Raw genomic sequence first — 26,509 nt, forward strand, 5'->3', positions numbered from 1 at the left:
TTCAGCTTACAGATTGAGAGGGCCAGATTTCTCTGTAGTGCAACTCTACTGAAAGCAAGTAAAGGATGCCTGTGGACATGTTCTCATCTAAGACAAACACCAGACACTACTTCTACACAACCCTGTTGTCTTCTAAATCCCTCCTGTTGCTCTTTCCTGCCACTTTCTTTCTCATATACTTCTGCTATCACTGCTGCTTTGGCTGCTTGGATGGCACACACACACACACACACACACACACACACACGTAGGCACTCAGCCACACCCTGGTGCCACTGCAGGCACACATCTGTGACACTGCCAGCCTGGCTATGCAAACTCATACCTCTGCAGGCATGGCTTCTCGCCACCTGCTCTGGTGAGGTCTCTTCAGTGGCTCCAAGACTACCTGCTGCAGGACACACTGGCAGTCAGCTTTCTGAGCACCTTCTGGCACTCTCTGCAGACTGCCTTGTAGGAACATGCTGGCTACCCTGCCTTTTAGCCTGATCACACAGCTATATGTGTTTGGGGAGAAAATGTCCAAGCAGTGTTGTTTACTTGCACATACTAATGTGCAGTTATCCAGGTAAAAGAAAAATGGACCAGAATGGCTGTTTCTAGAAACCTAGTCTCCACACGCTCAGTGGTTGGAGCATGTGCCTTTCTTCAGCATTGCCTTGGGTCCTTAAATCTTCCTAAAAACTTATCCTTTTAACGAGAGCATCTGCCTCTCTGACACTCCCTGTGCCCCACACCGTGCACAGCACATGGCTGGGGAGCATCATCCCGCAGCTGGTGCTGGAAGACGGATCACGATCAGCGGAGGAATCGGCAGGCAGTGCCAGTAATTCAAACCATCCTGACCGTTCAGTGAACCTGAACCTGCTGACCTTGACAGCACTAGACAGAAGCGGCCTCAGGAATCCCAACCTTTAGAGAGGCATTGGCTGGAGGATGGCTCCTGCTCTCTCCCTTTCTTTCTTCCTTTTTTTCTTTCTATTCGTGATCACATCCAGCAGCCAAGGGGGCCCAACAGTCAGTCCCCAGTGCACCAATTAGCTCCTAATTTGGCTATCTCTGCACTCCCAAGTCTACATCAGTGTAACGTTAAGCATCGCTTGCTGTTCATAGATGTAAATCATTCCTATAGAGGAGTGTCTTCTTGTGCTAAAGGAAAACACTAAGCACCTTGTTCTCAGTCAGGGCCACAGAAACCCCTCCTCCCAAAATGGGAGCTGCTGCTCCTGCTGTTTGGAAGGAAAGCAGAAGCTCTTTACTTCCCTAAGTGATAGTATCAGATCCTCTGGCCTTGTTTCACTGGATCCCAGGGGAACAACAAGATCTCACCAAGCGATTAGCCCGTGAGAATCTTGACTGGATAGATGAGGGGCAAGGAGGCAATTTGACTGGAGAGGATAAAGTAAGAAAAACCAGTGTGTTTAATTTTGTCACCAGACCTTGCTTGAAAAAAATGCTGTTTGTGAACATTTTATCATGCTTTCAGGACTTTCAGGACTCCAGCTATCTCTGCTGATAAACCAGCATTTTGTGTTGACCTGCAGAGGCTATTCTAAGCTCTAGGATATTGCATATGAGGAATAACTCTCTTAGTAGTAGATGGCTGGAAAGAAGCAATTACAGATACATATTTGTATCTATCTATTGACACACACCAGACATGTTCTGTCTTCTGTCTCCATCCATAGCTCTTTGAAGATGATTTTTCCAAGAATCAATCAGATAAAATAAAGGATGCTTTAAATAGGTGTCAAATGCAATTCATGCCCATCTTAAGGCCCTTTAAAATGTCAGAGTTTTGTTAAGAGGCCTAAAAATAATGCCTGGATTCACATTTTCCTTTCACTTTTCCTTCATTCATCCAAGCATCCTACTGCTTACATCCCAATAGGTTCAAAGTAGAAAGGCCTTTTCCCACAGAGGTCAACAGCTACAGGAAAACACATATGAGTACAGAGACAGAACAGGAGCCAGGTCATGGGTATCATGGTTTCCTTTTGGATGTGCATCAGGTCAGGATTTCTTTCTCTCTTTGGCCCTGACTTTTTCTTTTGGTCAGAGGAGCTATTCTGGTTTTAAGCTAGGGGATCTGCATTGGAACAGATTGGTAGACATCTGATTAAACCTTAATGAGGTGATTGTTGTTATGAAATGTTCATCAAACCTTGAGTGCCTTGTACTCCTCTCTTAAATGCCCTAGAAAAGGCTATTATAAAGGACAGGTATACTTCCATGCCTGGTTTCCCAAAGGACTTGGTGCTCTTTTGCTTTGCCTTTTGGCATCTAGTCTGATAAGAGGTAGGCCTTGAACAGAAGGGTTGACTTTCCAAGAAGATCAGAACTGTTCTAGAGTTTGGGACAACTTTATTAAATCCCAGCAAACAAAAAACAATACTCCACTAGCTAATCCTCAAAAATACTTGTGGCTTTTCTCTGCAGAGACCTCACTTGTTTGTGAAATTGATTGCTGCCCATGGCTGGGCCCTCTCTTGTTTGGAGACTAGCTCTTACAATTTGGAACATATTGCAATATACATTTTATAGAGGTCACATCAGTATAAGTTCCTTCATGAACCTATAATGGCCTTCGTGTGACCTCATGCAGAAAGATGACAAATTATTCTAATGGTTAACAGTTATTATAGGAATGAGGATTCAAAAAAGAAATATTTTGCATGGTGATGTTTCAAGCAGATTGCTGCCTATTGCAAGCCTGTAGCTCTTTTATTGCATGGCATTTCACAATTACCCATCCTGTATCATATGTTGTTTATTAACCTTCCCATTCTTAAGATCTCATTTTCTACTGAAATGTGGCTGACTCTCAGGTGGACCATGGCAGATGTTGAACAATACAGAGCATCAACTGTGAAATTTTGCTGTGCCATGTCCAAATGAAACCACAGGAGAATTAAGATATGCTGTGGGTAATCACTCAGGCTGGATTTTGTTCAGGACAGCCAGGTTAATGTCTGCACTCTTGCAAAAAATGCCATGGGAATTTTAATGACTCTGAGTGATTGGAGCCTTTGTTTTATGGCACGTCAAAAATGGCAGCTCTAAAAACACTCTGCTTGAATACTGGTTTAGTGCTGACTCAGAAGAGCTTCCAATAACATGATTCACAAGTATCTGGCTCAGGGGCAGGTACAGACTCCTTTGACTGATGAGGTTAAGGTAAAAGTGTACATGAGGGGAAAATAGGTGGAATGAAAGGAAGGGAAAGTCTAGAGGGAAACAGAAGGAAAGGAGGCATATTAGTGGGGGACCAAGCCGACGGAACCAAGCAGTCTAAAGGGGAATTCATATTTTCTAGACTGCCCATGGTCTGACCCAGATCCACTCGGTCTATATGCTGGTGTCTTCTCAGTGCTCTCCACTGGAATCTCAGGGATTCCCACAAACTGGGAGGTGGAATTGGATGGTGACAGTCGAGCTCTGGGCTCCCTGCTTTGTGTCTAGCAATCCTGATTGCAGTGTTGATTTCCATGTCAGGCAAAGCGCTGCTTGAGGAAAAAAAAAAACCCTCCAAGTGTGGCGGTGTCAGCGCTCGCTGTTGTTCGACAGTGTAAAATTAAATTAATAAAGCCCCCAACACAGGAAAACATAACAGGAAATTAATGGCCTTTACTGTCGCTCTGATGCAGTCATTTGCAACCCTGCTTTCCGCACCAAAGACTTCATAAATGCAAGCAGTTTCTCTAAACAAGCATAGTTAGGGCTGCATGCGATGTAATTTTTTGTGTTGCTTCTCTCCTTTGGAGCTAACAAAAGCCACCCCTTTTTTATATGCTCACCAAGGGGGGATCCTGCTGAGAAGTAGCTCCCCAACAAACATGCTTAGGAAGATGAGAGAAGAGAGTTAAGCCACACCAATGATGCTGGGAGCATCACCTTCTCTGGCAGAGGGAAAGCATAGCTCTGAGCTCCCTGCAGCAGCAGCTGTACCTGAGGACACTGCGCTGCAGGCGGTGTTGTGGACACCACAACACCATAACAGCATAAATCAGCATAACCCTTCTGATAACTTTTAGGATGTGTAAATCAGTATAACTACTGATTGCAAGAGACTTACAGATGTACACTGACCAGAGGATCTGGCTCACTGTATAATGTAAGAATGCCAGTTGCTACTCTGTCAATGTAAACAAAGCAGTGTACTGGATTCTAGAGGCAGCTGCATTTCTGTTTGTCTAACAGTCAAACCTAATAGCACTAGTAAGAGATACTGGACCGAGGAAACTACTACCTAGGCTAAACTTGCACACCCACACATGCTGTAGTACGTGTTGTATACACATCTGAGACAGCTGCTTGCATCCTAACACCTGGAAAGACTTTTGCTGGCATTTTCAGTAAGGCTGATGTGCTGATTTTTACTATCCAACACAGGCTTAGTTTCCCAGATGCTCTTGTCCAAATTTGCAATCATACACTTAGATACAGTAGTAAATACATATGATTTTCATATGCATATACACACTCACTTCCTTAAATGCATTTTACATGCTCCCATGATAATCCAAGACTGATCTGGGCACACACTTCATTACACATTTGCACACACAATTCATTACATTTACATTCTCATTGAGCACTGCCATTTTTGCTCATGTAAGGCCTGTATTCAAGCTGCACTGCCCATTCCTGCTCCATCTAGGGTACTCAGTCATACACAACCCTGTGTAAAAAGCACTGCTGTCAGGCACCAGCACACATCTCACTCTTCCTCAGTCAGGCACACTCATTTCCCTGCACAAGCAGCCTTCCTTACTCACCAATTCCTCATGTGAGCTATACCCTCATTTCAAAACATAAAATCTGTTGTTTCTGAGCCTTTCTGCTTTAAGCCTGAGCATGTAAGAAAGAAATACATACAGTCTATGTGTTGCTGACACACTTCAACTACAGGGACACATGGACCAGCACAGTACTATCAATTAGCATACTGAAATTCAGGTCTGTGGATTCCCTTGAGGCAAATGGACACAGGAATCTGAACAAGTCTGGAGTTCATGAAGGCTGATGGTCTTCCTTGAGGTGATAATCCTCCAGTATTTATGTCCCACTATTCCTATTTCTGCAGGATACTGTACATAACGTATCTTCTTTCACCATCGCAGCGTACATCCCTGATAACATTCCTTCTCTGTGCATTCCTGAACCTTGCCAGCCCCTTCCATGCTCCATCATCTCTATTCTGCACTCACTTAGGATCCTTCCCATCTGAATTTGAGGTTCATCTTTCTCCCCACCAGTTATTACAATCAAAGCACTCAGAATTCTTGCAACACTACTACATGCTAAAACATAGAAGTGACCCATCTAGAGATGACATCTTTTGCACTGTCTAAAAGACCACAAAAATTCTCCTGGAAGGAAATGTAACCCAAAATTTATAGCCTTCCTTTTCCAAACCTCTAACTAGTGGGGCAAGAAAGGCAAAAAGATCACCAGGTAAGGACTGCCAGTCCTTGTGCTTATCCTTACTGGAGGGAGTACAGTATTAGTTTAATAATTACCGAGGATGCAAACAGTGTCTCTAGAAACATTGTGACAGCTAGACTGGATGAGCTTGTGTGGATCAGGACATCAGTACCAGACAATCCTGGCCCTCTGAAAATGTGTGACCCACTACCTCAGGACAAGGTCCTTGTCCTTCGCCTCTCTCTTGGTTGGGGTCAGTTCAGACACAGATGCAGGATGTGTGCTGTTCCCAGGGGGAGCTTGAGACCCGGGTCTGAAGGCCAGGTCTGCTGGTGCTGGGGTCCTTCGTGTTGCACTGAAGGCAGCACGAGGGCCTGCGCAGGGCTGGCTGCCCTGAATGACAAGCACTGGCTATCGATCGCGTTCTGAACTCGGCCCAGCCGATAGAAGGTAATTAATGACTCCATTTGCCTCAGTACCGAGGAGAACAATTGAGTTTGAAACTGCAACAACTGGCAGTGTGGGGAAAGGCCCCCCGGGATGGACAGGAAAGCTGCCTGACAGGCCCAGGCTGCATGGGGACAAGGGAACACATCAGAGGGGGAAAAAAGAGAAGAGAAATCGGAAAAAGGGAAAGAGCAGTCTTAACACAAAAGTGTGATTTGGGAAGGGGCAGCACATGTATCCACAAATGCTCAGGGAGTAGGAGAGGGCTGCTCTGAGTTCAGCACCTCGGCAGGGATGGTGCAGGCAGGCTGCAAGAGAAGACAGGGTCGCCTTGCTGGTGCAGAGGGACAGCATTGCAGCCGCCAGCTCAGCATCACTGCATCAGACAGTTGTGCTTCCCTCAGAGCCTTTGACAATTAGATGGGTTCTGCTGTGTCACCTGGCTGGCAGTTCTCATGCCAGTCACATTCGCTTTTGTTATGACTGTGATTTTTATTGGTAGAGTTGCAAGGGCCCAGCTGAAATCAAGCCCCCATGGCACTGCAGGCAGACGTCATAGGAATGGTAATAGCCCCTTCCCTAAAAGAGAGCAGTATCTCCATGTTTGTGTGGTAGCTGCACAGCTTCTCATGACCTTCCTAGATGTTTCTGTGCCACAAAGATCTCCCTATGTCAGCAATACTTCTGAGTTATTTGTTGAGATGGTCCTGTCCCACCCTGAGCAAGAGTTCTGTGTGTCACATGTGGCCAGGGAAGTAATGAATTATGCTACTTTGCACTACTTGTCCATTTTGGTGTTTTTGTGGCTTCCAGACCTGAGAATGTCTCTTTGTTTTGGAATTATTTAACAGGCATATTCCCTGTGTCAGATGTAGTCAAGGTTGTTCTGTTGTTCTTTGGCACAGCATTTCCTTGTTATCTGTCAGAATAGCTCTGTGACACCCATGGAGCATTTCTGTGTTTTGTGTTGAGGGTTTACTCTGAACATTCACTGTGTGCACTCCCTTGGCTGTCCCTTGGAGGAGAGATATTTCCTGTCACATGTGCAAGGCCTGATCACACTGACAGCAATGTGTGCCTTTGTGAGGGACAGAGTGATTGAGGCCATGGTTTGCCTCTCAAGCAGTTTGTTAAGATTCTTATGATTTAAAGAGAGGTTTTCCTTCCACTAAAAGGGAACTGGGAAAGGTGATGATGCTGATTCCTGATTGGGTACAGTTACCACAGTTACCCACGTGGCATCCTCAGACTCATCCTGCAGCTGAAGTCTTCCATTACTCCTTTGAACAGGACCCCTTCCAATATCTGCTTTCTTGGCAAATACCTGTCCTATAAGCTTTTAGCACTGTTCTTCATCAGCTGAAGTGACTGTTGCCCAGCACAGTGCCATTCCTCCTAGGATCTGACAGACTTTCCCAAATCAGATTTTCTCCACAAGGCCTTTCTTCACTAGCACCCTCAGCCCTCTGATGGACTCCATCTCTTCTCCAAAGTCCTCTCTGGTCTTTTCTGCCACCTTTGCTCATACCCACATGGCTGTCAGCTCTTATACTTTGTATATTACACTATTTGAAGCTTCTCCTGACAGTCCAGCTTACAGAGTCATACCCTTAGATGAGAATTCAACTTTGATCTAAAATCAGATATAAGTGTCTGGCCCTTGCAGTTTCAGAGAAAAAATGAAAACACATCCTCTGTAGGTTTTGACACCAGAAGACAAACACAGGGGACTTACAATCATTTGGTTTTGAAGAAAATAAAATGATCTGTGACTGTGAATGTCTCAGCTTTAGCAACACAAGACATACAAACCTGTCTTTCAGGATCACCTGTGTGAAACCTCTGCTTCAAAAGTAAAATATATATGCACAATTCATATAATTGCTCTGTGAAGTTTGGGATTCATGCATTCTACCATTACTAAGCCAAATCCTACTGCAAGCTGTTTAGACAAGATCGGCATTGAGGTACCCTGCAGGCCTCTGTCAAAGTTTCCTTGCTTTTGCAGATTTTAAAGCATAGGCTAGGGCAGAGTGGCCCATCCCCCTCCTTCATCCCTCTCCCCTCCAGGAATTTCAACCTAAACTAAAGCATTGTCTTTTGCCTTACAACTTTTGTACCCCTCTCTATCCATTTGCTTGCTTTGATCAATCTTATCTCTTATTTAACCCCAATCTTTACCCTTCTCCTTCCTTCATCCTTCTCTTTCATTTCCTGTAGACTGTACAGATGCTCTCTCATCAGCTGGTCCTGGGTTTCCCAAATACACATACACGCTTATGTGTGCACATGCACACGCACACACTCTGACATAAATAAATAAATAAATAGAAAGGTCAGTGAGCAGAGCAGCAATAACCCCTAAAACAGTACTATCAGAGGGACATGATTGATCAATTGAATTCCATAGCGGCTCAAAAATGTGGGATTAAGTAGTGTATTATACGCACAATGAGTTGAGGCATGATGTTCATTTCAAGTTCATTTCGCCAGCCCTCTGCCACCAGATCAGGCAATCAATAGGGGCAGCAGATATCATATATCACCTCTCTCCGTGCTAGGCAGAGAGCACCATAATCTCCCGCAAATTTAGAGTGACAGATTTGTCAAGATCTGAAGGGCCCCTGAATAAATGAAGGAAAAGAGACTCTTACAGCGACTCAGGAAAGCTGTGATTTCAGCTTCTTCACACAAAGGCATGGCCTGTGCACACGCGGGAGACACATGTGCACAGGGCTCTGAAGGCAGACAGAATTGCAAATAGCTGTGCATGTGTGCACAAATCTGTGCAACCACTCAGGGCAACTCACTAAGGGTAAAATCTAGTTTAATGACAATCAGTGAAAGTTTTACTGTGCATCAGGCCACTCACACCAAACACCATGTGGAGTTTAAGGCTGCCATCCTTGAAAATCAGGTATAGCCAAAACCAGCAGCCACAGACAAATGCCTGGTCAGGTATGTACTGTGATGCAGAATCTAAAGAATAACAGAATAATTATCTACTGCAAAAATACCCATGTGTATTAGTGTCATGGTGTGTACAATCATACACACTGACTGACACGTGGAAAAATCCTCAAAGACAAACAGCTTCACAGGCTGCAGACACGTTCAGGCTGATACAGAAACATTTTTTTTCCTGAGTCTGGACTCAGGAGTTCTGGTCTTGTGTTGCTAGCTTTCTGCAGGGAAGACCAGAGTTCTAGTCCTGAAATTCAGCACCTGCAGAAACAGCCCAGTGTCATATAAAACATGAAAACTGTACTGACCCACACAGTGTGCAGTCCACCAAGCCTAATCCTTGCTTTGTTTTCTTAGTCAAATCTGTCATGAACTCCAGATTTCAGGAAATTTATAACTTTCTCTTGGGCATATAAGCCTGGGGAGAGGAGAAAACTCCAGGGATCAGTGCCAGTAAACAGCCTTGCTCTGGCTTGGGGTGGAAAAGAAAGAGAGAAGAGGCTGCTTGAGGGAAGGCTGCTGGCAGGGACAAATCAATATGTAATATTTTCTATGGTCTTGTGAGTGGTACTGTACTACGCTACTGTATATAATGTACTATTGATTATATCATATCGTATAATCACCTATAAACGGATATATCTCATAGCCAGAAGGCAGCAGGCTCAGTCATAACTCTGGGCCACCAGTTGGGCATTAACTGTGCCAGGAAAATACCATCCTGGCACTATCCATGAGCTAAAAGAGGAAGCAGCAGAATGGTATTGTTCTGGATGCTGCACAGTGAATGTCACTCCGGGCTCCTGGGAGCATCAAGTGTCCATGAGCACCTCATGATTGCATGGAGGAAGGAAAACGTCTATACAGAACCCTGGACCAACTTCCTGACAGCAAATTTCTGAGATTCACTGACTGGAGGCCACCAAGAAAGGCTTAAGTATGAGGCATATTAGTGAAAAACCAGGAAGATAATTGCAGCACAAGAGGGAGAACCTGATCTTAGGTTAGTCAGGGTGATAAGGCAGGCAGACTTGTGTCTGCTGAAGCACAGTAGGTAAGGATTCAGCATGGAGAGTATGGAGGTGTATCAGCATGGATGAAGGAGGGATTATTGCCAAAGTTAGGCTGAGATGTGACAGCAGAAAGATACTCAGCACAGTTGGAGGATATTATAACGAGCAGACTTGCCTTAGATGAGATGAGGGATTATGACAGAGGAAGATTCACTTCAGCTGGGACAGGAGGTTATAACAGACAGACTCACCTTGGACATGACAGATGCTAATAGCAGGAGACTTACTCTAGATAGAAAGGGGTTATAACAGAGAAAAATGCACCTCATTTGAATTGGGGGATAACAGAGGGAAAAAACCAAACCAAACCCAGATAGGTGATCAGATGGTTCATCATAGGAAAAAAATCACTCTGGATGGGGCAGGGCATTTATAACGGATTCACAGCAGAGGGGATGAGTGAGCTGTAAGGGATGTAGGATGGCACAACAGAAATACAGACACCCTGGAGCATGGCAGAAGGCACTGCTGTGAGATTGGACTGTGTCAGAGGGCTGTTGTAGGGACAGAGATGCACTTCCAGGGAAGCTTCTACCAGAATGCAGCTATATTCCTAGTAAGAACAAAGTAGTACAAGGAAGGCTGGATCCCACTGAGCAGGTGGGAATTTTGTAATTCCCACCTAGGTTTTGTAATACAGTAATTCATTTTGGATAAGAAGGGAGACTGGCAGAGACAAAGATTCATCTCATTTTGGAGGGAGTTTTATAACAGAGATATGGGTCATGATAAATCACAAGCTACACATAGGTGAATGGGACAGAAACCAACATATGTTGGATGGGATAGCTGCCCCGCAGGGAGAGATTTGTCTCTGGTGAAACATGGAGTCAGAAACCAGATTTCCCTGTTATCTAAGGGGAATGAAAGGATATGATCAGAAGAAATTAGAACAGTGATAGCAGCTCATAGAACTGGGGAGCTACAACAGAGACTGGCTCCCCTCCAAACTGCAAGAGAGCCTTTTTCCCATTGCAGGCTCCCCCAGTCCTCTCCACTACAGCCCATCCTTAGCACTCTTGTTTCTCTGTGAACTGCCTCTCCAGTGGTCTTCTAGCGATGCTAATCGCTGTGCTTTGCTCCCATTTTATGCTCGGCAGTGGAGATTTGGCAATTTTTAACACTAAAAATCAGCGGAACCGAAACTCATCTCTGAGCTAAGTGCCATTCTCCACAGCCTCACTCATCCTGGGCAGGAGAATCCCACAGAACCCATTGGAGCAGCCTGGCCACTCCATCAGAGAGAAGGGGGTTCCTCTTGGACCCCTGCAGCCTCCTCTTCCCTCAGGAGTGGCGCAGCTACCTGGGTGGAGGCACAGAGCCTCCCTCTTTCCTGCTCTGTTCTTGTCCTGCATCCATTACCCATCCAAGCCAGGGTGGTGCTAACTCCCTGTTTTCTCTGTCTGTGCCCTGCAGATGTATCCGAGGGCTCAGTTCCCAATGGAGATTCCCAGAGCAGCGTGGACAGTTTGCGGAAGCACCTTCGTGGCGACACTTTCACCCAGCAGCAGCTGGAAGCTTTAGATCGAGTTTTTGAGCGTCCTTCTTACCCTGACGTCTTTCAAACATCAGAGCACATCAAATCTGAGCAGGTGAGGGCCTGGCCTGGTAATGGGAACCCACAGGCACTGCGAGGATGATGGCAGGGAGATTCCCCCACCAAAATCCCTCTCCTCCTCTCTGTCCCTTGTTCTCATGCTGACCTGTTATTGCACATACCTTTTACAGCCCTGTCTATTCATAACTGTATCACTGTGCTTATACACAAGCTTTACCTCCTCTGGTAAACTTGCCATAAATGTGCACACTGTGCTCTCCCTACATCTCCATGACCACTTTTCCCTCTGCACACAGACCTGTCTGTAGCTTGCCATGAACATGCCTACCCCCCATCTATGTTCACTGGCAGACAGCACTGCATAGAAACTCCTGCACCCTGAGATCACACTGGTGACCAGCGAGCCACAGTGTTGGGTTTAAATGGATCATTTTCCTTCATGGCCCAAAGCTGACATTCGACTCCTATCTCCAACATAGTTTTCCACACTTCTGCAGCTCTGCCCACCTTTTCTTTACTCCCCCGCTCTCCCAGCCTTTTATCCCAAAAGCTGTTTGTCTTAATAAAATGAAAATCAAAAGTCTTTTTAAACCGCCCCAAGCCATAAACCAACAAAGGAAGAGAAGGAGAGGTTGGCTGTGGACTCCCTTCATCCCAGAGTCCCTGGGTTTATTACAATGAATAACCTTTATTTACTTTCATTAGACTATTAAGCACCAGCACAGTCATTTTTCCCCCTGAAACTCTGAGCAGGGCCCATAAAGCAAATCCAAAGCCTAATTGAGTTCATTTTAATTTCTCTCCGATCACAGCGAATTACTCTGGTGATAAATCAGGGGGCAGGCTCACCCCCAGTAGAAGGCCTAATTTGCAGCTAATTACAAAACTGATTTCTACAGGAAGATCAATACAAGAAGGAATTGGAAATGACTAGGCAGTCCTAGCCAAGCAGGGACAGGGGCGGGGAGGGGGCAGCATGCGTGGAACCTGCTGGAGGAGGGGAAGATGTGGGGAGGGGGCTGGGGAAGTGCATGGAAAAAAACAGAGGAGAAAGAGCAGAAAATCAGTTTTAATTTAACGTAATATTAATCAGAGCAACTTTTCCTGCTGTTTTGTAGCCTTCCTGGTTTCTCCAGCTCCTGCGTCTGGTCTGGAGGCTGCCACAATAAAAAGGCAATTACCAGAGGCTTTCGGACAGGACACCCTTTCAGATTCAATGGCTCTCCCCCTCCCACCCTTCTGTTAGCCATGTGGCTCCCCCCTCCCCAATTTCATACCCCAATGCACAGAGTGACAGAGGCAGGGGATGAGGCTTCTTTGTTTTTAAAAAGCTAGGACAGAGGTAACAGCGGAGGGGAGAAAGGCGACCCAGGCAGAGACCCTGGTGACAGTGCGCCAACACTGGCTGCTTCCTACAGCCTGCCTGTCCTAGTCATGTCATTGTAGTCCTATGCCCCAGCTGTCCTTGTCACCAGGGCAAACACCTCCCACCTCCACTCAGCCAAGAGGAGGGGATGTGGATTTCCCCTTTCTTTTCCCATGGGCTGGCACAGACAGCCATCCCCATCCCCACAGCATCAAATGGGGGCCCAGCCATACCACAGATAACAGGCCAGATCCCTCACCTCTCTTCCCCTTCACAGCATCAAGCAGGCAGGTGGGATAGTTCATCCTAGGATACCCCCTCCTCATCCCCCTCAACCTTCTTGTCACTTTATCTTCTCCATTTCCTCCTCCTCCTCCTCTTCCATCTGTGCAAGGGTTTGCATCTCTCCTCTTCCTCCTCCCCATCTGTGCACCCTTCCCTTTCTCCCATCACATCAATAGCAAGCTGTCTTTCTCCTCTCTTCCCCAGGGTAATGAGTACTCCCTCCCAGCTCTGACCCCTGGTCTCGATGAAGTCAAATCAAGTCTATCCACCTCTGCTAACCCAGACCTGGGGACAAATGTGTCAGGACCCCAGACGTACCCTGTGGTGACCGGTAAGCTGCCTGACCAAACAGCAGAACCAAGCTTTTTATTTATTTCCCTCATCACCATTAGCTTCTGCTTTTTCTGCTAATGCAAGATACCCCTCTGTGGCAAACAAGGAAAGAGACAGAAAGATTGTGGAGAACATAAGGGTTCAATAGAAGTTTGAAATTCAGAGTGTTGGCAGTTTTGAGTACACTTAGATGTGTCCAGGTGTGACTCAAAAATAGGCAAACCCAGATGTGAATCACAAACTTGTGTGCCCAGATGGGGCTTAAGGTTGGGATGTTGGTGGAGAACAAATATGTCCAAATACACACTGATTTTTTTCCTTTGTATCTAAGAACAATGGGGTCATGGCTTACCCTTGATCTTCACTTGGCTTTCTTTTGGAGAAATAATAGTTTTATTCAGCCCTGGCATTTGGAAGGGGCATTTGCAAATTAAAAACTGAGATCTACTGAACTGCAACTTCTAAACTCCCTCCTCCTTAAGTCCATGAGTCTCTTAGGAAAGCTGGCAAAAATATTTGTTCACAGCCTTTCCTCATGTGTGGGCGCCTTAAACTCAAGTGTGTCTGGGAGAGTAGAAACTGTGAGCAAGCACATGAAAGCAGACAAATCGGGATGCAGAGAAATAGGAGCAACCCCTGTAGCAGATGCTTCACTGAAACTTCCATATTGCTGGTAGCACATGCAGAACCTGAGTGGCACAGTTTGGCCTGAGGCCACGGGTCACTCCCACACTGCCCTGATACTGGTGTAGGCTGCCTGTTCTGCGTGTGTCTAGAGCCGTAAGGAAATATTCTGGTGTCACAGCCCTTCTTCTCAAGGCCTTGGTTGCCATTGGTGGCTGCCTCTCCTTTTCCTTTTGCAGCTACCACACTTGCACATCTCCTCCTGGGTAGATAAAGTGGCTGCAAGGCTCAAGTGACTTGCCCCTGTTTGGAATATTCCCCTTTCTCGACAACTTTTGTAGCCCCTCTTGAAACCTCGTGGCAGAAGATGAGAAACAACTCATGACAAAGGTCTAAGTCCTGTTAGTAAGGGAAGAAGCTTCTTGTCCCTTGACAAAAAAGGTGTCCTCTGATGGCACAGAATCAAGAGCATTGGAGTATGTATCTCTAATTTTTTCTTGCAGAAGCCCCAGCTAATAGCTCCTGATGTCAGGGCAGCTCATGGCTGAGGCAGGCAGTCATTGCTTGTTCAGCAAATGTTGAGCAAAGGCATATTGTTGCATGCAACTCTTGGCTACCAAGAACTTTGGGATCAGGCAGGATTAGTAACAGTTAACTCAAACACAGAGGACATCCAGCATGTCTGCAAAATCTCATGGAGAGTATGGGAGATGAACTATATTATTCAGGAAATGTCTGGAAAGTATGACATCCCAGACCTTTTTCATGGCTTTTACAGCTATCAGGCTTGATTCAGAATCCTTGTAGACATGCAGTTTCTTAGCCAACCAGAAAAAAATGGCTTAGCTGTGGCAAAAGTGTTCTACCTTTCTTTGTATTTGCAAAACTCAGCTGTCATTCATCTACTGTTTAGCAGATTCACATCTCTTACAGGAAATATCTTGTCTTTGAGGGGCAAAGCCAGTAGGAGAGCAAGGCAAATCCCCACAGCTAAATGTAAAGGTGATGTGTCTACAATCAGTTTAAGACTCAAAGAAGCCATGAAAATAGTTCTTTTTAGTCCTTTTGCCTAAGTGAAGATGGTGCATTCTAGCTTGTCAGTGTGAGAGGAGGCTTCCTGAAGGCTGGGACACTAAACAAGCCTCAGACATGACTCTCACAAGGGCACAGCATGAGGCAGATTTGGTCTCACAGAAGAGACTGTAGGCTGAGGAAAAAAATTTTCTTCATGTCCCTCCCACCCTGTGCTACCCCTACTCTGTTCCCTGCCACACTCTCAGCTCAGCTTGAGAACATCCCCATCTGATCCATCTGGATCCAAGAGTGAGAAAAGTTCATTTCAGACCCAGCTTGACATTCCCAGGTGGCAACTTAGCACTAACATCTCAATCTGTATGCGACATTTCAATCAGTGCAGAGTAACAAAAGCAGAACTATTAGCACTGGGAGCTGTTCACTGGTGGTAATGATGGAGAAACTCAGAAACTGGAAATGAAAAGGGGAAGAAAAAGCCCCTCAACAACCTGAAAGGCATAAAGGGAAGAGGGGTGGAGAATTTTTCCTGTACACTTAGGCCAGGATCCAATGTTTGGATTAATGGTGCCATTACCCAAGAAAGGACTTCAGATAATGCTCATTCTTAAAATGTTTTTGCTGGCAATTAAATGGTTGCAGGTATTGATCTTCATTGATCTGATGTTCTCAATCTGCATAATCTATTAAAGATGAATGATTCATGATATGTTTGCTATGGGGCTGGGCAATGCTTTCAGGAAGGAGCAGAGATGTGAGGAACTCAGTCCTGCCTCCTGATCTACCCCAGCTAGAAAATTAAGGAAGAGGCATGCAGATTTCTTTGGTGTCACCCAGCTCCTGATCCCAGGAAAGGATATTGGAGTAATAGTGAATTTTTTTGCTGGGTGCCTCTTTTGCTGCTATGGTATCATCCTTGAAATGCCTCACAAAATGTCCAGGGCAGTCTGTGAATTCAGGTGATACCTGACACCTGAACTCACGTTTTCACATTATGAAACAAACCTACCCATTCAGGGTACAAATTCTGTGTGGGGTCACTTCACAAGGTGAGATTTAGAGCTTCAGTCTGCAGGCAAGTCTCCCCAGCTTAGTCTTCCCAAACAGAAAAACATAGTACTAGGTCTTTCCACACCATAGCTGTATGATACCAGATCATACAGTCTTCAGAAGGTCTTCCTTTCTGAAGACTTCAGAGAAAGTCCTTCTTTCTGGCTCATGACTAACTGTCATCAGCAAGCTCTTTCAGCTCACACCATTCTGAGACCTCACCCCTCCAAAAGGCATCAAACCCTCAACAATCTGTAGCTACCTAAAATCTTGAAATGCAGTGAGACAGTTAAGGAATGGTGTTGCTGAAGTCCCTTTATCTGTCTGGGAGCTTCTTGGAACTGAAGAGCTGGAAATGCTGCAAAACAGGCAGCCACCTCTTCAACTGGCCAGAAGGCCCTCCCCAAAGCCCTGGGTATCTGTTCAAAGACACAGCTTAGCACCACAGCTGTGTACAGCCCAGCCTTGCCTAGTACTGCCAATATCAAACACTCCCTTTCAGACAATTATTCTATTAACACATCTTAGATGGCTCATTTATTTCTCAAATCTCTGAAAGCAAGTAAACAAAACCATTTTTTTACTATGGAGCAAACAGGTCATCGTTATCTCTCCCTGTTAAGTATGTTCAAGGAATGTCCATGAATGAGTTGTCACTTAGTGACTTGCTGGACACTAGGCTAGGAAACCTACCCTGCTGTCCTTCATATGGAACAGACAATGCAGACATTTTCAATTGCATTGTGAACATTCAGAGAGAGAAAAAAGTTCATGGATTTTACCTTCCTCCAGACCTCCCCTCTCTGGCATACAATCAGGGTTTTTTCAGTTTATTTTTTAATTCAGACATGAATATATGCAAAAAATGTTGGAATTACTGACAAAAAAGGATTCTTGCTATACCTGAAAGACATAAAGTAGTATTCAAACAGAATCTGATTTTCAGGAAAGCAGTGATGCTAATCATGGGGAAATCACTGGCTAGACAATTGGAAAGATTTTCTGAAATGCTAAACAATCCTTCGAGAACTTTAGCCTCCTGCAGATGTTATTTCCTTAATTTCAGATTAGCAAGTGAACCAAAGAGAATTTTGTTCAGTTCAATATCTGGTCATTTAAAATGAAGAAACAAACTCAGATTTGAAAAAGCAGGAACATTTGTTTTCCTCAAAGTAAGTGAATTAGAGTTGGTAGGAAAGAATGAAATCTATTATTTTTAAAATATGGTTCTTAAACCAATCCAAATTCCTCCTTATAGCTATCCTTCCCTCCAGTTAATAAATAATTTTTTAATGCAAAACCTGCTTAGAAAAGCTTGCTTTTTCTGTTCTAATGTATTTAGGAAGTCAGGGAACTTATGGTCATTTTATTTAATTAGCATGAATAATTACAAATACTGTTTTTAATTTAATTCTAATTTCCATCCAAATATAACTTGACACAGATAACAAGTAAAAAGTTAATTATCTAATAAAAGAATAATATGGACTCATCGTTCACTATTTTGCCATGTAATAATATGTGAAGACAAATTATATTAAACAACATAATTGCTTAAATAAATGTGCACATGATGTAGTTCATCTACTTAGCAAAAACTGAAATAACTATGTTTAGGGTGAATTTTGTATTTGTCAAAATATTTGTTACCTCCCATAAAATTCAAGCTTGTAGCGAACAGCCTCACAGTGGAAATGTAAAACAAGTTGATCCAATTTGCTGTTTTAAATAATGACTAAAATTGACCATTACATTCAGTGGCACTTATAACATTACAGTGAGAGGGGAAGTATTTTCTTCTCCTTTTCTTTGTTTGTACTGGTGAAAAATTCCTGCCTTACTCCAGTCCACTTTAGCCTCTGATACCAGCAAGCAATGGTCCTGGTCAGGGCTTGACTCGTCTGACTTAAATAACCTGCATAGCAAACTGCTGGGGGGCCCAGGTTGGCTTTGGTGGCGGCAGATCCCAGATGCTGACCCCACCCAGCAGCTCAGCAGCCTGACTGCAGTCAGCTCTGGGTGCTCCAATGCCCTGAAAATGGAATTTGATTATCAATCATGCATCTACTACAAGGTTGTTACTACCCTGCCTCACTAAAATGAAGGTAGTACTTTCTGTGAGCAAGACTCTCAAATTGAAGATGAGGAACTGGCCAAAGCAGAAGTCCACAGGACCTCCAAGTTTAATCAGCAATTTCCCTTCTTTAAGAAGAGATAGCATCTTCTTATCTAGTCAAGGAATTTGTAAAAGCAAAAGGTGTTACTATTCTTCTCTGGGACCAAATGGCTGAGAGTGATAGATGGTCAGATGAATGATCCCTGAAACAGACAGGAACAGGGGTGAAGGGGAAGGAATCACGTAAACTATTTATATGCATTCAGTGGAATTTTCACTGACAGTAACTTTATGATGTTGAAAAAAGCAGCTGGTGGGCTTTAAAGGCATATTCAACTGAAGAACACAGAAATGGATGGGCCTAAAAGAAATAATATCTTTGCTTTCCTTAAATTAGCATTTAAGTGGACAAGAGCAGTGAGTGAAAATAATGTCAATAATGACAATAGCAGTGATTTGGCATTCCCAGTCCAATTTTCTTCAGCAAGAGGCAGCATTGCAGGCTGCCACACTCTATGCTGCTGGACAAAAGGGAACTTTTCAGAGAAAATAATTGTATTATATTGTTTTTCCAGCAATTTAAGTTTTGCCTTTTCTTCTCAAGTTAAATGAAGGATCCAATGAGTATGACTTTGATAAAAATTCTTGCGATGTATACATTTGCCCAGTGTAGCAAGACTGTGCTTTATACCTGAGTTAAGCAGACATTAATAACTTTTGGTGTCAGTCAACTGTACTGGATTCAATCAGGCTCACTTTTTGTACAACCAAAATTGCCCACTGCAGTCTTTCAGAGAAATTGAAAGCTTAGAGTAATCTTTGTTCCATTTTTTTAACTTTACCACTGCTGTGGGCTACCCAGGAAGATCTATCCTATCTTGTGATCAGTAAAATACCATTATGATGGAACCTTGGAGTTACCTATAATGAGGACTGCACGAAAAACTAACAGGTTTTGCATTGCCCAGTATATATTTCAAAAGCATTTTGTTTAAGAGGCAACACTCAAGTCACAAAACAGCAAGGAATAAGTACATGCTACATTTCAAGACAGGTAGAAATTGCCAGATCCAATGGGCTGGGACTCAAGAAAGGCAACAATATAAACTCCACTTAACTTCTCCGTTTGTCAAGTCCACAAGTTGCATGCATATCTTTCTCCCCTCCACCCAGGACTTCAAAGCATATCTTTCCTCTTCAGCTCCATCTTTAAACAAATGTACTGACAGCCACATGAAATAGGCTCCAGTAGAGTTCCCAAGTGATTAGGATTCAAGTAGCTTCAAAGAGTAAGTCTAGATCACAGGTCTACTGGAAGCTCCATGTTTTACTCTATATGAAGGGTATACAATTTTCTCTTCAAAGTAATATACAGAGTTAGCATGTCAGTTTACTTGGAAAGCAGTAGTTGATCAGATCAGACTAGACATAAAATCTAGATTTATAATATTCAGTTAAATGAAAAAATACAGAAAATACATTACAAAATTTGACGTGGGATGTGATGTCACAACAGCGTTGACTCTTAGGGGAAAGCAGCCCAAGGTTGTTAAGAACATGGGTGAATGTGTGCACAAACAGAAAAAATCTGAACACACAAGGCACACTCTCCAGTCAGTAGGAAGACAAGAAAGGTATAACGAGAAGCCGGTTAATCATAGGACACCTACAAGTTCTTCTAGCAAGGGTCTGTTATGATCAGAGAAGAGAAAAAACACGGGATGGTATTTATTTTATGTCCAGCTTGAAAAATGCTCTCGCAACAGAAAACCTAGGAAACTAAGAATAGGAAAAGTGGTTAGTCTGATATGACAGTAAGCAAAAGGAACAGTATGCTGTGTGAGTCCTGTCTGGTCTTTTGTATGGCTTTTGGAATTTGAGGCAAGATCACCACAAGGGAGAAAGTGATGTAACTCCACTGCCTATAATGTAAACTCATCAGTCTATGAGTTCTGAGGACCCAATCCCATTCTATTTACCACAATGAAACTCTTCTAAGGCATAGAGAACACAAATACAGAAAAAAGACATTTCAGAGGTGGGTACAAGGATAGAATTCAAAACACCTGAGATAAGATTCAGCTTTGGCACAGGGCCCCTACACAAACTTGAGTATTTTTCTCTGGGCTCAGTTCCTCACAGATAAAAGAGTGATTCCTAAGCAATGCTGTAAGGATATGTGTTGTGAAGGGTGGGGCACTGGGGTCATACAATTATTTGGTAGAGACCTCAGGAAAAGACAAAGAACAGGAAACATTGTCAAGATAGTAAGCAGGGTTGAGTGGGTGTGTGAGAGCCATCCCTCACGCATGGATGTGCCATCTTGGTATTCTTTGTGTACTATAAAGAAAAGGAGCACTGGATGCAGATAGCTTATCCTCCAGGAAAATAGCAATGAAAAACAAGCAGCTCATGTAGTCCTGCAACCAACTCCCACCCCACTTCCCTTGCCTTCAGCAGGAGAGAACATGATAAAAGCTGAGATGAGTCTCCATAGGAACCCAAAGCTGTGAATCTTCCTCTCACTCTGTCTGGCCAAAATCCCTTCATTCACAGTAGGAATTTAGGCTAGAGATCACCAGTTCTTGCTCTCCGCCAAAATAACAGAAGAGAGGGCTAGAATGGAATAAAAACAACCATAACTCAGAAAATACAGTCAGAAAGAGAGGAGTAGGTGATTCACAAAATGTTGTCCTCTGCTATGTTTCCAGCTATATCCCCACTCTGATGACTTTCAAGTTTCCCCCACCACAACAGTGGGTGATATTTTTTTGCCACCTATAAACAAGGATATTGCCTTTTAGAAGAATAAAGGAGATTGGGGCAGGAATATATTTCTGCTGATTTGGAAAGGGGTTGCTCATTTCCCTCCACTCTCCTCCCATTTGATTTCAGGTTGGTATTCCAGCCCTAGGAGAAAGATATACCTTGGGATTCACTGAAGGAGCCTTACTAAGAAACATTCCCAACAAAACATAGACAAGCCAAAATTGCACTGCTCTACAGCTTGCTGGCAGTAGTGGGACTTAGGATAGGCAGAGGCAAGTTCTCCATCACAAATATGAAAGAATTAGAGAATGGAGAAAATCAAAATTGAAAACATAAAAGATGCAGCTGAAGTTTGAGGTGGTTAAAATGAAAAATGAGACTGTGCCATTCACAGGCGGATAGATAGATCAATCAATTGATTTCATATACAGTGACATGCTTTGGAGCTATAATTCACTACTGGGGCAATTATTCCAGCATAGCAGTGTCAGGAGTTATACCAGAGACAGAATTCAGGTGCTTTTAGTCAGTGGAGAGTTGGACAACAAAGGAGTAAAAAATGGTAAATGCCATCCATCAGTAAAGATACATGTGATATAAATTATGTCTGTGCAGTTGCAGAGTGTAGAGGGAAAGATAGACAAATAGACACATATAAGTCTGAGTTTTGGTTGTGCAATCATTCGCTGTCTGACCTTATCCTTGCCTCCTTTCCACTATTAGAGAGAAGAGTGTTTAGCATTATTGTGTTCAAGTCTCTTTGCCATGTTACTGTTGACTTCTTTATCCCCCCACACACTGAGTAAGTGGCGATGGCTCTGGAAGGTGTGAGGAATTTTTCTTCATAAGCCTTGATGTGTTCAAGAGAGGGCTGGGCTCATCTCCGCTGTGAGTCTGACAGGGGTTTTAATAGCCTCACAACATTGGGACAAATAGCTCCTGGTCCCTTAACCCTTCCCAGCTTTGCAAGGCAAGGCCTAGCACTGTTATTCCCATTGCAAGGGCTTTACACAGTCTTTCAGGCTGAAATCCTCTCTGTGGTGGCTGGGCAGAGCGGAAATCCAGGGGCTGGATCAGATTGGCCTAATGCTACAGCAGCTTAAGCGGTTCTGTTTTACCAGAGATTATGGTTTCACTTACACAGAGCGCCTGAAAAATGCTGCGGTTTAGGAAGGATTATAGCTGAAAATTCCATGCTTTAAAAGAGAAATAAAGCAGGGGAGGGACTAGGAAACCCAACGTGCCTGGGGGCTGTGCAAACAGGATTAACCCCTGCCCATAGCACCTCTTGCTTCTGCCCACCCACGCTTCCATGTCCACCTTATTCTCTGCCCTTTCCTCCTCAGCAGTTCCCCACACCTGCTGTCTCTTGTATAATAAAAAGAGTTGAAATAAGAGTGTGGAAAATGCCCAGGACTGAAGTGTCCCCAGTTTATTTACGTATCACTGTCAAATGACTTCCTTGAAAAATATCCCTTTACTTGCAGCCTGTGAAAGCCCAGGGAACTTCTGGGCCTCTGCCTGCAGATAGGTCTAGTCATCCAAATTATCTTGTATCAACATTATTTGGATAAAGGCTTCAAGCACTCCCAGAATGCTGGTGGTGACTCTGCCTCTTTGGTCTGAAAGTAAATCTGTGCATTCTTTGCCTTGCAGAGGACAGAGGATGCAGGAGAAAAATAGCTGGGGGGGGTTATTGATCTACAGACACTGGCTCTGGCACATGAAGGCTCACTAGTGGGACAAGCAGGACAGTGTATGGTTGTAAGGCAGAAGCTGGGTGCTGATGGGCTGCCTATTCTGGGGACTTTAAGTAACTGTAAAACAAAATCCAGATACTCCAAGTTCCATTCCCCATACCCTCCACAAAAGGTCCTTGGCAAACAAAGCTTTGTACCAAAAAGGGAAAAGAAATGATGATGCTCACTTAGCATACCAGTGACTTCACTTAGTAAACCAAGTGAGGACAAAGTGTATCCCTCTAGGCCAGGACTGATCCTTCCCAACTAATTGAAACATGAGCGTATGTCTTTGCTGCAAAGAAATCTTGGTGATGAGAGACCTTTGCTGGCCACCCATGTTAGAAGTACTTGGAGTAGAACACAGATGGCAAACTATCATTTTTGCCAGGAAGCAAATCTTTAGGAAACAAATATCTCAGGGTAAACAGCATTCACAGAGAGAAATTGCCCAGCCCTTTATTGTCTAGGTGAGCACTACAGCCTCACAACAAGGTGCCTAAAGTTAATTAAGCCAGTTCTACATTAATGAAGTCAGATTTATGTCCTAATTACATGTCACATTTCTATTTCTCTGTATAAATCAAAACCACCAGAACTAACTTATTTCATAGGCCATTGGCAATAGTTGCCATCACAGCAGAGAGATGGCTTTCATTTATTAGCTTGAATTTGATGACCTGAGGATGGATGGTTTGGTAGATAATTTGGATTGGATCTGATTCACATCATCCATGCTTTGCTTTCAGGTGTCCAAATACAGGACTCTATTACTGCTGACCCAACAGCAGTGGGTGTTCTGGAGTACCCATGCTTTAGGTCACAGAGTTCTTAAATTCCCAAACATCATACTTGGCAGCCAATTAGGAACAGTGACAAAGCTCAATCGATCAGAAATGGAGGCCCAATGCAAACAACAATGAAAATTAGATCTTTTACAAGTCCCCTACATTTCCTCTCTTCCATTATGTCTCTCTGTCAAGGTATCTATCTGGCAAAACTACACTCTGGGAGCAATCAGAGTCAGTCTTGACTGTTTTTATGGTTAAATCTCCAAAATGTGCCACTGTGAACAAGATCAATTGATTGATCCATCTGTCCATCCACCTATTAATTGCACAGTCCCATTTGTATTTTAACCTCAAACTCCACCTATACCATTTCTGTCAAGCTTTTATGAAATTGGGTAGAGAAGCTTTGGCCATTACACCCAGCAATCTGTTTAATAGATGCTTATAGCAAGGCTACTCTCCTGAGGAAGGTTACCTTGGGTTTGAAGAGAAAAAGTGGTGCATTTCCTTGGGCCCAAACTGTGTAAGCGTAGCATCTTCATATGCCTTTGGCCAGCAAAAAAAAGCAGCAGGAAAGGGAGCACAAAAGCTTCAGAGCATTCTTCTTCCCAATCCTATGCTTGTTCCTGTCCTCCCTCTCCTGCATGTTCCCTCCCTCACCTCCTTCTCTTCTTGCCTCCCATTCCTCCCCTCTGCCACTGCACTCCATTCCCCTCATCTCCTGCTGCTCTGCAGAGGTATTCCTGCAGTCTGAGCCTAGCCCCCAGGCATATTTACTGCTGTTGTCTCAGCACTGGCTCCTCTGCTCTACTCCTAGCCTTTTTATTTTTATTTTTGTTTTAAAATTAATTTCCCTGTAGATTTTAACCACTCCATTTTCATTTACCCATTTTGTTCTTCCTCTCCTCCCTTCCCCACCCTCCTCTTCCTTCCCCTGTTCCCTTTGTCTGTCTGTGTCCATCCCTTACCCTACCACAGAAAACCTCTCCTCTCCCCTCAGTATAAAGCAAGAGCCTCATGGAGCCTCTCTCACCCCTTTCACCCCCACCACGCCGGTCGGCTCTGGGCAGGCTGATCTTCAGCCCTTCCACATGGCCCTTTCAGACGATGCGTCCACGCCTTGCTACAGTGCCTTCCTTCATCATGGTGCCCACTTTGGGCAGTCCAGCAGCCAGCCTCTGATAGCAGGTAACCGGCCTTGGCCACAAACTGAGCGGGGATGCTGTAGGCAAGGGGTTCAGTTTCGTCTGATGGGGAGGCAAGTAAATGCTGCAAGCTCTTTGAGTGCAAGTGGGAACCAGAGCAACCATGTTCCAGGTCTGCATCTGCAGTGTATGTTCTCAGCTCCATGAAAAATCAAAAGTTTTCATGGCTGTCCTTCTTTATAAAATAAAATGGGAAAAGAAGCTACCTAGAAGTGACTGGGTGTCCCAATTGGATTGGGTTTGGGACTTAGCATAGAAACATTCATACAGCAAAATCCTGTGTTGACTCAATAGCCATGAGTAGGCATGTACTGCAGGCACAATACAGTTAGCTAGCCTGAGGCAGATGACAGCAGCGTGAAGATTCCAGCCAGCTCTAGGCCTGCCTGGGTTGTTCAGCATGGGTTGCAGATACTAAATCAAATAGACACGAGCAGCTGGTGAGCACTGCCATAGCTGTGCTGTGAGCAGTGTTTGAGTCACCTGATTTGGGAGTGTCAATGTGAGCTGGCGCCTGCACACAGCAGATCAAGCAGTTAAGAAACCCAGCATCATGTCTGAATGTCAAGAGCAAGAAGGATGTGTGAAAGACTGTGTTTTCCAGCCAAAGGAATACAGAGCTGAGGTAGCATTTAAGGGAAGAGCAGGTGGCCCTTAAGAGAAGAGCAGAAGTGAAGAAATAGGTTGCAGAAGATGGCAGCATTTATGAGCAGCAGGCAGGAGGGAAAGATGAGGAGGAAGGTCAAGTTTCAGGTAGGTACTAAGGGAAACTCCTGAACAAGGTGACAGAAGCAACATTGCTGCAGAATCTCAGGGGTGACTTGGGTGAAATAGTGGGTATCGTCTTGGGTGACCACTGACTATTTTTCAAACAATGTAATCTGGGCTTTTTCAGAAAAGATAAGACTTAGTGCAGACCACACTAATACTCAAGAAACATATCTTCTTCCTAACACTCAAGAAACGTGTTTCTTACTTCTGCCTTCTTCATGTTCCTATATTATTTTTCTCTTTTGACTTAATATCCTTCCTTTGTCTTGTCACGTGAGATTTCCATTTCTAAACCTCCATGTAGGAAAACAGCAAGTAAGAAGGCTTGTGTTCATAAGAGCATCTTGGTCCTACCTTACTGCAGCCAGTAAGAGCCTCTGAGTTCTGGGCACTTCCTAAGGCAAGAAATGGCTCCAAAGCAGAGATCTATCTGGGGATACTGTTATATATGACCATCTTCTAGCCTAGAAGGCTCTGTGTTTCTTGAGAGGCACATGCCTTAAGACTCTTAGAGGGAATTAGACTTGGAACAAAAATGTTCAAAAGCGCAATGTCACAGTGATTCAAGTGCTGTTCCTCACTCAGAAAGTTCTTGCAGGAAGAAGAATGGCTGCAGTTGGAAGCATGTTATGAGCTAGATTTGCCATAGCCCTGCAGTACAAGAATTTAATAATCCTGTCTACCTGTTTGTAATGACAGAAGGTTATGGAAGGGGCCTGTTTGTATGTAACAGCATTTGAAGAGTTTCTCTGTGGGAGTCTTACTGATGTTACTGATAAAGTACTTCTTTGTTATCTTCTTTTTCAAGACTGGGATTCTGACAAATGATCACTTCCCAACAAATTTTCCATGCTCAGTTTTGAACATCAACCTCTGTGTGCTCATGTCTGAATAAAAACACAGGGCATATGTGCACACATCAAGTAGCAGAGTAAGTGTATATGTGATCCCACCTGAAT

General features: G+C 44.1%; 1 protein-coding gene across 3 annotated transcripts in view; it reads left to right on the forward strand.

Moving 5' to 3' along the window:
- The window catches only part of PAX2 (paired box 2), an 85,139-nt gene that overhangs the window by 46,304 nt on the left and 12,326 nt on the right, over window positions 1-26,509 (forward strand). For 2 of the 3 annotated variants that reach the window (XM_059477593.1, XM_059477596.1), the window contains exons 6-7: window positions 11,328-11,503; window positions 13,325-13,451. In XM_059477593.1, coding sequence (XP_059333576.1) covers window positions 11,328-11,503; window positions 13,325-13,451 — 303 coding nt within the window. Of the gene's footprint in view, window positions 1-11,327; window positions 11,504-13,324; window positions 13,452-24,552; window positions 24,763-26,509 lie in introns of all 3 variants that reach the window. The other variant, XM_059477594.1, reaches the window with a different exon arrangement.

Source organism: Ammospiza nelsoni, chromosome 8, assembly GCF_027579445.1.
Source record: "Ammospiza nelsoni isolate bAmmNel1 chromosome 8, bAmmNel1.pri, whole genome shotgun sequence".
Lineage (NCBI taxonomy): Eukaryota > Metazoa > Chordata > Aves > Passeriformes > Passerellidae > Ammospiza > Ammospiza nelsoni.